The following is a 14,276-nucleotide window of genomic DNA, read 5'->3' on the forward strand; positions in this document are numbered from 1 at the left end:
GATACAGGTCAAAGCATCCTTGGTCAAAAGGTGGCTTTTGTCTGTGGGGGAAGCAAACCACCGTACGGTTGTGTTAAAGCAAAAGGTAAGTACGATAAAGAGGTAAAGGACAGTTGAGTCACCTGTGTGTCCTCCGATAGCGGCCATCCGTCTCGAGCTTCTTGTTTACCCAAATGATCTGGGCTGGAACCATCGGGAGGCGCCTCTACTGCAAACGTTCATGTGAACCATGACTTTGACTGAACTGAGCGCACACAGCTGAGATAAGGAACCCAGTGAGACTGACTGTGGCAAAGGAACCAGTGGGGAAGCATGTTGGTCAGAGCCATCTGGCCGGTTCCCTTCTCTTCTCGCTCTGCTGAGCGCAAAGCTGCAGCCACCTGTCCGGTCTGTCGCTCCAGTCTGCAGAAGTGGAGTACCAGGTGGGTAAGACAAGCTAATGTATGTGTGTGTGTGTGTGTGTGTGTGTGTGTGTGTGTGTGTGTGTGTGTGAATGTGCTCAGATTTCTCCAGGTAAATATACATATTGATGTAGTATTGGTCATGTTCATCAGATTACAGTTGTCTGTTATTAAATTTCATTCATGGCCTGTAGGAAAAACTTCAAATGTCCTTATTTAGTCAGGTTACATGGAACATTTCAGTCCAGTCAAAACCCCCAAAGGACCTTTTGCATTGTCATCTACAGTATATTGTCAAAAGCTTTTGTGTGTGGGTTTTATCTGCATCCAAGCATTAACCATGAAAACAAGAAAAAATCTTTAATGTACACCACTGTGCTTTAAAATATAATATTTCCCCAAAGCAAAAAAAAAACAGAGATTTACAGCCTGTATCATGACTTCGGAGCTATTGGAAACAAGTGAGCAGTTATTCCAAAACGGAGGCACTTGCATCTCAGCAGGTACTGCTGCAATTGCAAAGGGGCGTTGTAATTATTGTCGAGTAAAAATGCTTCTTTTTAGGGATTTAACATCCATCCAAATACATACCTTCCGCAAACTAAGTTAAAAAGCCTTCATCATTTTATTGTTATTACAGGTGAATGAAATCTTGTTGGTTTGCCAGCAGAAAGTTAGTGGATAAACAGGTTAAGTACAAATAGTCTAAATGTAATGAATAAATTAACTCAATAATTTCAAATGAACAGATAAAAGGTAAGTTAAAAGTAGCGTACAAATGGTTGAAACTGTTGAAAATAATGATATAAATGTTATTAAAAAGGTAAACCCGTGTTTTGCTTCATACAGCCGTAGCTCGGCCTCCTTTATATCTGCTGAACTGTTGGCCCTCAATGTCGTTTTACAGAAACACCACATGAGAGTGTATCTAGTGCGAGTCTCACTGGGGACACTGCGAGGCTGACATCCATCAGGCCTGTCACTTATAAGACAGGAAGCCCAGAGAAAAAAGACAAAATCGAGTTGGATTGCGGACTACTGATAAGATACCTTGCACATGTCAGTCATCACATCAGATTTAAATGATGCGATTCAAATTATCGATTCATTTACACCACAAGTGAAATTTGCGTAGTAAGGGATGCGGGTGAAAAACTAAATTGAGAAAATCTTGTAGATTAAAATAGGGTAGTTTAAACGGCCCTCCGTGAGAAAGTGCACTTTGCACGGCATGTTATCTATAATGCATTTTAGCCCTTTGTCAAGGCTCTGACAAATGAAAAATTTAACAAATTGCATATCAACCCAATCCTTAACCACAGTTAAAAGCTTGTTATCAAGGTATCAATGCATTGGTTATTCTGTAACCCATTGCCGGCACTGAAGTCAAACCAAAAGAAGGTGGTCTAGTCCTTTAATGAGTCTGACTTGTCCCTGTGCTAAACACGGGGTCAGTTTGCAGCGCTGCTGCATTATTCAACACGGCCCCGGGTGAGAGAGGAAGTCTGTGGTGTGGAGTCACCTTACTCTGCTGGGCCGAGCAGCCAAAGAGAAGGATGGAGAAGAATGAAAGTATTGAAAGAGGAGGTGCAGACGGGGGCGGTGAGAGGCTGACGTTTGGCGACAAGGATAAGAGAAAATAAATGAGGTGAGAGAATAAAAAGGGGGAGAGATCGAATGGTCGATCTGGTTCAAGCCAAAGGGAACTGGAAAAAAAAAAGTTCCAATTTTTTTCGAGAAACTGCAGGAAGGTCAGAGGGTTGTAGATAAAAAGTCCATGTCAAACTCTCAGTTCTTTGCTTCTGCTGACAAACCAGTCATAAAAACCACAAAGTCTTTTTTTTGCTATGTATGCTTTTTTTTGAATATCCAATGATTGATTAAAACCACACATCCTTCCCCCTTGTTCTTGTAGATTGTTGATATTATTCAGAAATACAACAGGCATTTGCTATTGGTTCAAGATGAAACGCGCAAGTGAAACCAACTGTTTGCTCACTATTAATAAAAGCTTTGCAATCGCAAAAGTGCAACGTGCTCATACAGTGCTGGCGGCTGGAAAACAAAGCATCTGATATAAACAGATGTAGATCGGTATATTTTAGAAAAAGCTACATTTTTGAAGTAAATAAAAAGCACCAAATTGATTCACACGTGCTTCGATGGACCTGTTTTAGAGCTCGAGGATGAGCGGTGAGGGGGACTCGGTTCATAGTCGCATGTCTAAAGTCCTGGTTAAACACTCACTAAATAGTAATTTACAGCACATTCCCCTTGGTGGTTATTTAGTGATCGCTTACTGTACGTCTTTTGTCTCAGCAAACACAGCGTATTATTCACATACCATACATCTGTTAGTTCACATTCCTTTCACCTGTAAGAAAATGTGTCACTTTGTCCTGTAATCGGTTGGGTCTCCGACTACAGCTAGTCTTCATCCTTTCAATGAACAAGCTGCTCTATCAGTGAACGTGTGGAAGCCTTGGGATATATTTTTTTTCTGGAGTAAAATGTTTGTATCAGGTAATTTTTGGAGTCCGGATCATTATGTGTATCATACCTTCCTGATTTTCTTCAGTAGATTCAGGCATTAACAGGCCCAGTGCATTCCAGGGATTAGCTGGTATTTGACAGATGGTGGATATTCTTTGTTTATCACATCAGTGACAGCTATACAGCGGGTCATCTTATTATTTGTCCATTTAAAACCCAATCTTTTGTTTTCAGACACCACTAAGCACCTTTGGGCAAACCCCAATCCCCAGCGGTGAGACAGACTGCCATTTAGCCCCTTGCACAATGTTGATGCCCAATTTTATTTGTATATATTTACTTTATTTATTTTACATCACTAGGAACAACAACTAATATTCAGGTCAAAATACTTGAATGAACCCCCTACTGAAAGGGTTATGAACAGATTCAAACTGGTTTAGCTTGCTGAGACACTTTACAGTACAACCAAATGCCTCAGACAACAAAGGGGTAAAAGGAATTACAGACTCAAACCTGTAACGCAGTACTGGCTTGGACATTTCACCACGGCATCAATGGAACATCATTATTTGCACCACCACTATGGCATGTCAATACATTTTTAACAGTTTGCCTGGCTCCTTTTCCTTTTCCAGCTGGGTATAAAATACAAACAATCACTTTGGAGCATGAACATTAGCTGATGCAATACATACTGGATGTTTGTAGGCATATATCAAGATGACAGAGTAAAGTAAATACAGGATTCAAGTCAGTCAATGGGATTGGCACTGTGACAGTAATGCGACAGGAATCTTCAGTGGTGGCACCAGGCCCAGTGCTGTGGTCCCTGTAAATGTCCACCTACAGCACACATGGTAATCCAGCACAGACATTATGGCAAAATACAACACATTGCACTACTGTACAGTTTCTGCATCATTACTGTTGAGGACTGGGCTGGTCTATCCTACTGCTGCGAATCTCTTGTTGCCGTTCGTACATCAGTATGACAACCTACTTAATTTATTCAGTGATTTGAAAAAATCCATCCTATCATCAGAGAATAAGGCAGTTTATGGTACGGTAGAGAAATCATGCCACATGGACTGTACGTATCTCTTGAGGGAGAGGAAAATGCTTCGAAGGTTTAGATTATTCTTATTCTTTTTCTCTGGAAAGTCATCCAACCTCTTTGCTGTTTCAGCGAAACAATGAAACACAGCCATGTTGATCTTCCTCCGCAATTAACAGGTCCATCTTGTAGCTCTGAATACTGTTTTTTAGCTACAGAAACCCTTCGCACAAAAGAGTTTTAGTCCGGAGGCAAAAAGGACCCAGAAAAGCACAAAATATATCAAAAGAGATAAACATCACCAACAAGGAGGAAATCACAGCTGTACATTAAAGGTTAAAGGTTAGAACCTTGACCAAGATTTTTTTTTCTCCTCTCCTTCCTTTCCAGTCCTTTCAATGCCAAGTCCATAGGTCCAAACATTAAAGTAGACGGGTCACTGGATAGCATTACATTGAATCTCCAGCAGATGGTCTAGTGCTGATGTGGTCAACATTTAGTTGCTATCTACCTTCAAAGCAGTCCAAGTACTCCAGGACAAGGTCATAGCAGAACCGATATTGGTCCTGAGGAGAAATTCAATATTCTTCAATTAGAAAGCGAAAATACATGAATAATAAGCATTTTTGTATCGACTCTCTTACCAAAGACTCAACCATGTTGGGTTTGCAGTTGCGTAGCGTTTTGACGGCATAGAAGATGTCCACCATGTTCTGGTACTGGATCATCTCAAGGAGAATGTTGCAGGCACAGAGGGTCCCACTGCGACCACCGCCGTTACTGCAAAGGGTCAAATGTGCTTTTTGGTCTCTTTTTTTAAAAACACCTTAAATTGAAGTTGTGTCCCATAGCAACGCCGCCTGTTTTGTGTAGAACTTTAGTCCAGTATTATTTATAGTCGGTTAGACAAAAAAATAGAAGCTTCAAACAGATATTTTAACACAATACTTTCCCTAAAAACAGGTGGGCCTGGTACAACTCTGACAGGACCATCATTTGTAAATATTAGGCTGAACCCTGGTACCCACACTGTACAGAGCCACTAGCATGGTAGCGAATTAGCCTAGTAAATGTTTATTAAATGTAGCATGTTTATAAGTTTTCCCTTCTTTGACCTTCATTAGACCTTGACTAGTATAATGCAATCCTGATCCTATCATATTATGCACAGGAGAGTGTGTACTGCATATATGGAAAATTTACACAGAAATATACACTCACCGGCCACTTTATTAGGTACACCTGTCCAACTGCTCGTTAACACTTAATTTCTAAGCAGCCAATCACATGGCGGCAACTCAGTGCATTTAGGCATGTAGACATTGTCAAGACAATCTCCTGCAGTTCAAACCGAGCATCAGTATGGGGAAGAAAGGTGATTTGAGTGACTTTGAACGTGGCATGATTGTTGGTGCCAGAAGGGCTGGTCTGAGTATTTCAGAAACTGCTAATCTACTGGGATTTTCACGCACAACCATCTCTAGGGTTTACAGAGAATGGTCCGAAAAAGAAAAAACATCCAGTGAGCGGCAGTTCTGTGGGCGGAAATGCCTTGTTGATGCCAGAGGTCAGAGGAGAATGGCCAGACTGGTTCGAGCTGATAGAAGGGCAACAGTGACTCAAATAACCACCCGTTACAACCAAGGTGGGCATAAGAGCATCTCTGAACGCACAGTACGTCGAACTTTGAGGCAGATGGGCTACAGCAGCAGAAGACCACACCGGGTGCCACTCCTTTCAGCTAAGAACAGGAAACTGAGGCTACAATTTGCACAAGCTCATCGAAATTGGACAATAGAAGATTGGAAAAACGTTGCCTGGTCTGATGAGTCTCGATTTCTGCTGCGACATTCGGATGGTAGGGTCAGAATTTGGTGTCTACAACATGAAAGCATGGATCCATCCTGCCTTGTATCAACGGTTCAGGTTGGTGGTGGTGGTGTCATGGTGTGGGGAATATTTTCTTGGCACTCTTTGGGCCCCTTGGTACCAATTGAGCATCAATTGTTGCTGACCATGTCCATCCCTTTATGACCACAATGTACCCAACTTCTGATGGCTACTTTCAGCAGGATAAAGCGCCATGTCATAAAGCTGGAATCATCTCAGACTGGTTTCTTGAACATGACAATGAGTTTGCTGTACTCAAATGGCCTCCACAATCACCAGATCTCAATCCAATAGAGCATCTTTGGGATGTGGTGGAACGGGAGATTCGCATCATGGATGTGCAGCCGACAAATCTGCGGCAACTGTGTGATGCCATCATGTCAATATGGACCAAACTCCCTGAGGAATGCTTCCAGCACCTTGTTGAATCTATGCCACGAAGAATTGAGGCACTTCTGAAGGCAAAAGGGGGTCCAACCCGTTACTAGCATGGGGTACCTAATAAAGTGGCCGGTGAGTGTATCTCACTCTCCAATATGTTAAAGTTAATTCTGGAAGACAATAATGCAGTATAAGCACAGCTCATGAAACATTGGATCACAGAGCCCACAAACACAATAGCTTGAAAAATAAATAGCAACAGAAAAGATTGACAGGGGAAAAACATGAAATAACAGCAGTGTGACATTTCCTTTGCCAAGTATTGTCTTGGTCATCTTAAATGAAAGGCAATATCAATAAACTAGTGGAGGACAATCCACTTCCTCTCTCCTGAGACCAGCCCCGAGATGTCGGGCATGGAATCCTCTGCAGCGTATATTAAGGTAATCAATCGTCGTCAGTGCTTTGGCAGTCCTGGATTTACTGTAGTGAGAACCATCACATTCTGTATTAAGCCGTAATTGATTTGATCTCCATAATCTCTTTCCTGGTTGTCGTGGGTAACACTGTGTGACAGTGCTGAGTGATGTGCTTTTGGATGGGGGCGGTGGGGAGCGAACGTGCGATGGGTCGGCAATGAGCGGGACGGACCATTCGTATTCATCAGCGCGTAAGCCTTCCGGGGGCTTAGGACAACAGAGGGGGGCACAGCACTGCACCACGGGGACGCCACATTACAACGCAATTTCATTTCCCAAACTATGAAGATTCAACCGTGGAGGAATACTGCCAAGCACTGGGTCCCTTTGCAAAACCACAGACAAGATACGAGGTAGTCGCTGTCTCATCAAACAGATCCATTCGTGACTCATCGCGTTGTAACATTTCTGCGATGTTCACCTCCGAGAACAAGAATTGCCACTTTTAAATGTCACGTTTCAACAGCAGTAATTCCATGTCTGAGACCTTTTCAGAGAGAGACCGAACGTACATCTGCCATTTCGCAATTTCTCTCTTTTAATTTAGAGTACACGATGTGCGTAGCTAAACAGATTACTCACAGGCAGTGGACAACAGTGCGTCCTTCTCCACACTCCCTCTGCCACTTGTGCACTTGAGCCAGCAGGTTGAGAAAAGCCTTCTTAGAGTCTGGAACATCTCGATACGCCGACCAGCGCAGGAACTGGAACTGACAGACAACCAGCTGGCCCTCTTGGAGCTTGGGATGGAACAGAAAACATGGAGTGTGAGTGTGGCCATGCCTGTGCGGGCATGTGCTTTCTATATCGTGTTTGTATTGTATTACATTCTACGGTTGTTTCAGAATGTCTCTGTAAGCCAGTTAACAACCGGGTTTGACTTCTCCCCAGGCTGCGTGCTGGCACTCTCAGCTATGCTCACGCAGCAGAATGACTTTGAGATATATGGGTGTGCAGGTGTAATCGGGGCCCCTGCTGTGTTCGAGAGAGGTCCCTGTGTGTTCGTAACCTTGTCCTATAGAATCTTACCTAATACTTACGTACCAGTGGAGAGCGGTAAGTCATGCAAATTGGGCTGGCAGAGACACAAATGATGCATGGAGGAACTGACTTGGTAGACATGGGATTTACACTATGTACTTTCTTTTTTATGCAACTCTCAAACACACACATACATACATACATACATATGCTTGCTTTGCACTTGACTTTTACTCCACACGCTTGTATGTCATTGTCACGCACACACGAGGAATCCTCACTGAAGCCCTGGGAGAGGGGCAGTGAGAGGGAGCGGTGTGTGGGATGTTTCTATGTGATTTGATTTAACCCCGTGCTGTGTTGTTGCCCTCTCCTTGACAGTGGTTGTGCACTGAGTGAAAGACAGGTGACATAGGGAGAGGCAGGCGAGAGAGGAGATGAGGAGGCCAATGAAGAAAGGACGTTCTGAGAAATGCAAGTTGCGCTGCTTCTAATGGCAGCGAGGACACGTCTTGCGTGCAGATTCCTTCAATGATTGGTTGACAATGATCCTAGAGAGTATGCATGAGCAGATGCAAATGTGCAGGCTTAAACCATACCTACATACACACCCACAGACACTGAACTCAGTGACACGGTAGAAGCCAACATATGTCTGAAGCAGGAAAGTTGAGAAAAGACCAAAGTGACATCCCCTGTGCTCCCTCCACCAAGAAAGAGCTGTCAGGCCATTAATTAGCTTTTGTTATAATGTCTTCATAATTCTGTACATGCCAGATACCCAAACAAATGTATGACATCTCTTATGAACAAATCAAAAGAGGCTATGCATTGTATCTTGAGAAGAGTGTCAGGCTTCTGAAAATATTGCATAGATTTGGTTGATGAAATTTCCCTTTCTTTATGCCCACATGCACCTAAAAGAGGGAAGAAGCCTGTCTATGTAATGACAAGAAGAAATTGAAATTAAAATTGATGTGCCAGAGTGTATTCATTCGACAACCGCTCGGCCCCATTAAGCATACACTGGGGAATTGTGTCTACTGTATATGCAAAAGATTTAGACATAGCAACAGCAAGAAAATGATGCACAGGCACAAACTGTAGACATCTAGCATCGAGGGAGGCATTGAGCCTTTAGGTTTGCGCAAAAAAATGTCCACATCAACACGAGAAGGTTTTCCGTAACACATTGTGTTACAGCCGCGTCTAAAGTACTTAGACTTTGACGACTTGTGTCAGGTGGTCCTTATACACACATTACAGCTGGCATCTCTAAATGCTCTGTAGGTAAAATGTCACATCTGAATAACCCGCGAAAACCACAGCTAATGCATTCCTAATGACGTTCAAGTTATCCTTTTGTGAAATACCGCAGAGTGGAACGACATGTCCCGTGCAGGCTTTTTCAGAACGGCAATGACTCACCCTTGTGACATTCTTGACCCGAAACAGACGAGTAATGACATCCTCATCTGCTGACATGGACAGAAACTCTACCTCCATGGGCCCGTACTGCTGTAAACCAGGCTCCGGCCAGTACTGAACACAAGGCTACAGGTGGAGGGGGAGAAATAGCCGGTGATTAAATACTGCAGACGCAGTACTCATGCATTCTTCAGTAGTTGTGGCCAAAAAAAAGCCTTGGTTCTCACAACCTTGAATTATCAAAGAGAGGCAAACTGTTAGAAGCTCAGATCATAAAAAAATCTACAAAGTATCTGTGTCAAGGGGTTGTGTGCGTATATGCAGTGTGGGGTCCATATATATGCAATGTACACAAAAGTCAAAATACAGTACAAGGTACATACATTTATATAAGTATAATTCCTGCAATGAAAAAAGTCATGATATGTTGTTATGGTTCCATACTGGTGTCAATAAGCAGGCAGGGGGGGGAGAGAGAGAGAGAGAGAGAGAGAAGTAATGTGCTTTGAGAGATTGCAACAAGAGGGAGACAGAGTACTCCAGTGCAAAAATGAACTCAATAGCAGATTATATGGCAACTTCTTGCAATGAACAGCTTAAAAAGGCAATAACTCAATTTTCAGGCAAGACCCAAAAAGAGCTGCATTGCACCGTGAGAAAAGAGGTGAAAAACATCTAAACGGAGAGTGGTTTAAAGTGGGACTGAAAAGGTGGAACCTACAGTTCCCGTTTCTTTTCTTTCCTGTTCTGTTGAACAACAGCATGCAGAAAAACTAAACTAAACCCTAAATCTCTACAGCTCCTATTGGCAACCTAATATAAATAACTTGGAATCAAACTGTCTATATCTTGACAATAGATTAACCTCATCTCACTGCTCCTAATGGCATTTAGCAAGATTCCACCAAAAGAACGACCAATCAGGCCTGAGCAGCGATCAATTTTCACTTGTGAAGTATGTGAACTCAATCAAACAGTGGATCGAGGCGCTGGTCAAACAAAAATCAAGACTCAGGTTTGGCCTTTTTGGTGGTGCTTTGTTTTCTATTTTCAACGGAACATATTAAATATACATATATGTTTTTTGTTTAATTTACTAATTGCAGCTTTAATGAGCACATGATACACAGTGATTAAAAATGTTATATAACATCAACATTGTTCTACAATTACTGTCACTGCACTTAAAAGTCATAGTTCCTTTGCTGATTTGTTAAGTGAATTCTCTATTTTTTTTTCTTTGTTTAAGTTATTTAAATGATTAGAAATAGATGCCCCACTGCGGCTGTTTACACTCAATAAACAAATGACATCATGACCATTCATAATCTAGAGGAAGCCATTACTTTCTAAGGATGTTAAACAATATCTTACATATGTCACGTGATTAATGCTCATCATTTAACTAGGAAAAGCCTGTGAACCATAATCTAATTTTAGCAAATATTATTATTATTATTATACTAAAGATATCCATCTTTAGTATTTTAAAGTGATTTATGTAATTCACTAGTTTTTATGCAAATATTAAATATACAATAAGAAGTACTTAAAATGTCCATTTAAGGGTTCGTAATGATCTATTGATAAATGCTGCAGCCTATTGTTCTGTTATGGAATTTCAATCTCAGTGCAACGTTTGACACAATGCATTAAAATATTCTTATTCAGAGGTTTAAGAATCTCCAGAACTGACCCCGATTGGTTTTGCTTGTCTACTGCAAATTGTATGGTGTCCATCAATGGTCCTCCTCATAGTCAATGGTGTTTCTCATAGATCCCTGAGTGGTGTACCACAAGGGTCTACTTTGGGGCTAATCTTATTCTCTCTATCTATGTCTTCCTCATGCTGATATCTTAGACAGCACTAAATACCTCATCTCTTTCCATTATTATGCAGCTGATATCAACTCATACCTGTCCCAAGATTGTTGAATTATTCATCGGCAACACTGTTGATCTGCCATTAAGGACTGGATGTCTGCCAATCTCATTCAGCTTAACTCCAACAAAGCGGAGATCTTAATTATTGGCTAAACACATCCGCAGTCAAGTTATGCCAGCATTTGGCTCTTTGAAAGGAGAATATTGTCCATACATTTTATCACGTGGAAGCCTGTGGTACTACTGTAGACTTATTCCCATTTTTAAATTATTCCTTTCTCTTCATGACACCCGGGCTATTTTATATGCTTCATTTTCATAAACGCTTAATTAATGATCTGTTCATCTCTCATAATAAGAAAATGATAATAAGAATAATAAGAACTAGAAAATGCATTTCCTGCTGAAAATGCGTTGGAATGCAAAAAGCTGAAATTAATTTCAAAAAGTTGCTTAAAGTACAGAAATGAAACAAGCTGAAATTATTCTAAATATTGCTGAAAGAATAGAAAAAGCTGAAATACATTTTAAAATGGCTGAAAATACAGAAATGAGTAAAGCTGAAATGAACTTGAAACAATTGCAAAAAAACTGAAATGGGAGAAGCTTCTATGAATTTGAAATCACAGAAATAAAAGCTGAAATAAATTTCAAAAAGTTGTTTAAAATGCAACAAGCTGAAATTATTCTAAACATTGCTGAAAGAATAGAAAAAGCTGAAATACATAAATGAGAAAAGCTGAAATGAACTTGAAAGAATATCAAAAAAACAGAAATGGGAGAAGCTTCTATGAATTTGAAATCACAGAAATAATAAAAGCTGAAATTAATTTCAAAAAGTTGCTTAAAATGCAACAAGCTGAAATTATTCTAAACATTGCTGAAATAAAAAAGGCTGAAATACATTTAAAAATTGCTGAAAATACAGAAATGAGAAAAGCTGAAACGAACTTGAAAGAATTGGAAAAAACAGAAATGGGGGAAGCTTCTATGAATTTGACAAAATACAGAACTAATAAAAGCTTAAATTACTTCTAAACATTGCTGAATCTTTTTCATTCAAACTTAATGAACTTGTACACCGCTTTGCTAGTCTTCTGACAACTCAAAGCGCTTTAATACTAGATGACATCTCTCACCCATTAATACACTGATGACACAACCTACCATACACAGTGGCACCTGCCCATGTGCACAGAATAAACCAGACAGGAGAAGATCCTGGCAACAAGTCAAAATAAAATATAAAAACATTTTGCATGGTTGGTGAGTGCCTCAAAAGTTTGCAAATAGTGTAGAAATTACTGAAAGCTTCGTGGCGGTGCCATCAAAAACGCTCCTGGATACTTCCGGATAAGTTAACCGTCATGTCTTGATGATGTCATAAAGATGCGCGGTTTTGTGAAATAAACATGGACGCATACAGCGCCAATGACTAATACAAGTACTACGTGTTTCACTTGGACAATTAAATGTTAGTGGACACACACACAAATACTACAGCCCCCATCTCGATTACAATTGTTCACTCCTCAGTGCGCAGTTTCGCCCACCAGCGGACCCCCTCCTCCCCCCTAACCCCGGCTGGTCCACCGTAACTTTTGACGTGCTTATTAACTGACGGACCTTCTTGCGGTCCGATGAAGGTTATTAATAGTATATTAAGTTGACGCTTTGTTGCGTAAAATAAAGACCAAACGATCTCCTGTCATTCGCGTAAGAAAACAAACTCACGTATCTGCAGTTCAATCACCGAAGGAACAACGTCACGCCACTCCCCGTAACTTTTGACGTGCTTATTAACCTACGGACCTTCTTGCGGTCCGCGAAAAGGTTATTAATAGTATCACTCGCGTAAAAAAATAAACTCACGTGCCTGCAGCTTAATGACAACACCGAAGGAACAACGTCACAACCACGGTTTAAGTCTCCAGCGGGGAGTAGCCTCGTTAGCAGTTTAGCTAGCTAGCACTCTAGTACTTATGGCTCTCACATGTCTCAAATATCTTACCGTCCAGCCTCCACATTACTTACGGTCTGCTCATCCCGGGTCTCCGTCCCAACTCACGACACGCACGTCCACACGTACCGTTATCTAACCACGGTTAAACCTGCACGTCCCTGAGCTACGTCTTTATGGCCATAGATCAACAGCTGATCGCTAACTAGAAAATGCATTTCCTGCTGAAAATGCGTTGGAATGCAAAAAGCTGAAATTAATTTCAAAAAGTTGCTTAAAGTACAGAAATGAAACAAGCTGAAATTATTCTAAATATTGCTGAAAGAATAGAAAAAGCTGAAATACATTTTAAAATGGCTGAAAATACAGAAATGAGTAAAGCTGAAATGAACTTGAAACAATTGCAAAAAAACTGAAATGGGAGAAGCTTCTATGAATTTGAAATCACAGAAATAAAAGCTGAAATAAATTTCAAAAAGTTGTTTAAAATGCAACAAGCTGAAATTATTCTAAACATTGCTGAAAGAATAGAAAAAGCTGAAATACATAAATGAGAAAAGCTGAAATGAACTTGAAAGAATATCAAAAAAACAGAAATGGGAGAAGCTTCTATGAATTTGAAATCACAGAAATAATAAAAGCTGAAATTAATTTCAAAAAGTTGCTTAAAATGCAACAAGCTGAAATTATTCTAAACATTGCTGAAATAAAAAAGGCTGAAATACATTTAAAAATTGCTGAAAATACAGAAATGAGAAAAGCTGAAACGAACTTGAAAGAATTGGAAAAAACAGAAATGGGGGAAGCTTCTATGAATTTGACAAAATACAGAACTAATAAAAGCTTAAATTACTTCTAAACATTGCTGAATCTTTTTCATTCAAACTTAATGAACTTGTACACCGCTTTGCTAGTCTTCTGACAACTCAAAGCGCTTTAATACTAGATGACATCTCTCACCCATTAATACACTGATGACACAACCTACCATACACAGTGGCACCTGCCCATGTGCACAGAATAAACCAGACAGGAGAAGATCCTGGCAACAAGTCAAAATAAAATATAAAAACATTTTGCATGGTTGGTGAGTGCCTCAAAAGTTTGCAAATAGTGTAGAAATTACTGAAAGCTTCGTGGCGGTGCCATCAAAAACGCTCCTGGATACTTCCGGATAAGTTAACCGTCATGTCTTGATGATGTCATAAAGATGCGCGGTTTTGTGAAATAAACATGGACGCATACAGCGCCAATGACTAATACAAGTACTACGTGTTTCACTTGGACAATTAAATGTTAGTGGACACACACACAAATACTAC

The 14,276-nt window shown here is 40.6% G+C and overlaps 1 protein-coding gene across 7 annotated transcripts in view; it reads right to left on the reverse strand.

Annotated features, from left to right (window-relative positions):
* Nucleotides 1-3,176: 3,176 nt before the first annotated feature.
* Nucleotides 3,177-14,276, reverse strand: part of ptprub (protein tyrosine phosphatase receptor type Ub) — a 132,564-nt gene continuing 121,464 nt past the window's right edge. For all 7 annotated transcript variants that reach the window (XM_037453274.2, XM_037453271.2, XM_037453268.2 and 4 more), the window contains 4 exons: nucleotides 9,111-9,236; nucleotides 7,284-7,441; nucleotides 4,596-4,731; nucleotides 3,177-4,517 (listed from right to left, as the gene is read on the reverse strand). In XM_037453274.2, coding sequence (XP_037309171.2) covers nucleotides 4,455-4,517; nucleotides 4,596-4,731; nucleotides 7,284-7,441; nucleotides 9,111-9,236 — 483 coding nt within the window. In that variant the 3' untranslated portion in view covers nucleotides 3,177-4,454. The remainder of the gene's footprint in view (nucleotides 4,518-4,595; nucleotides 4,732-7,283; nucleotides 7,442-9,110; nucleotides 9,237-14,276) is intronic.

Source organism: Pungitius pungitius, chromosome 11 (genome assembly GCF_949316345.1).
Source record: "Pungitius pungitius chromosome 11, fPunPun2.1, whole genome shotgun sequence".
In the NCBI taxonomy this organism is placed as follows: Eukaryota; Metazoa; Chordata; class Actinopteri; order Perciformes; family Gasterosteidae; genus Pungitius; species Pungitius pungitius.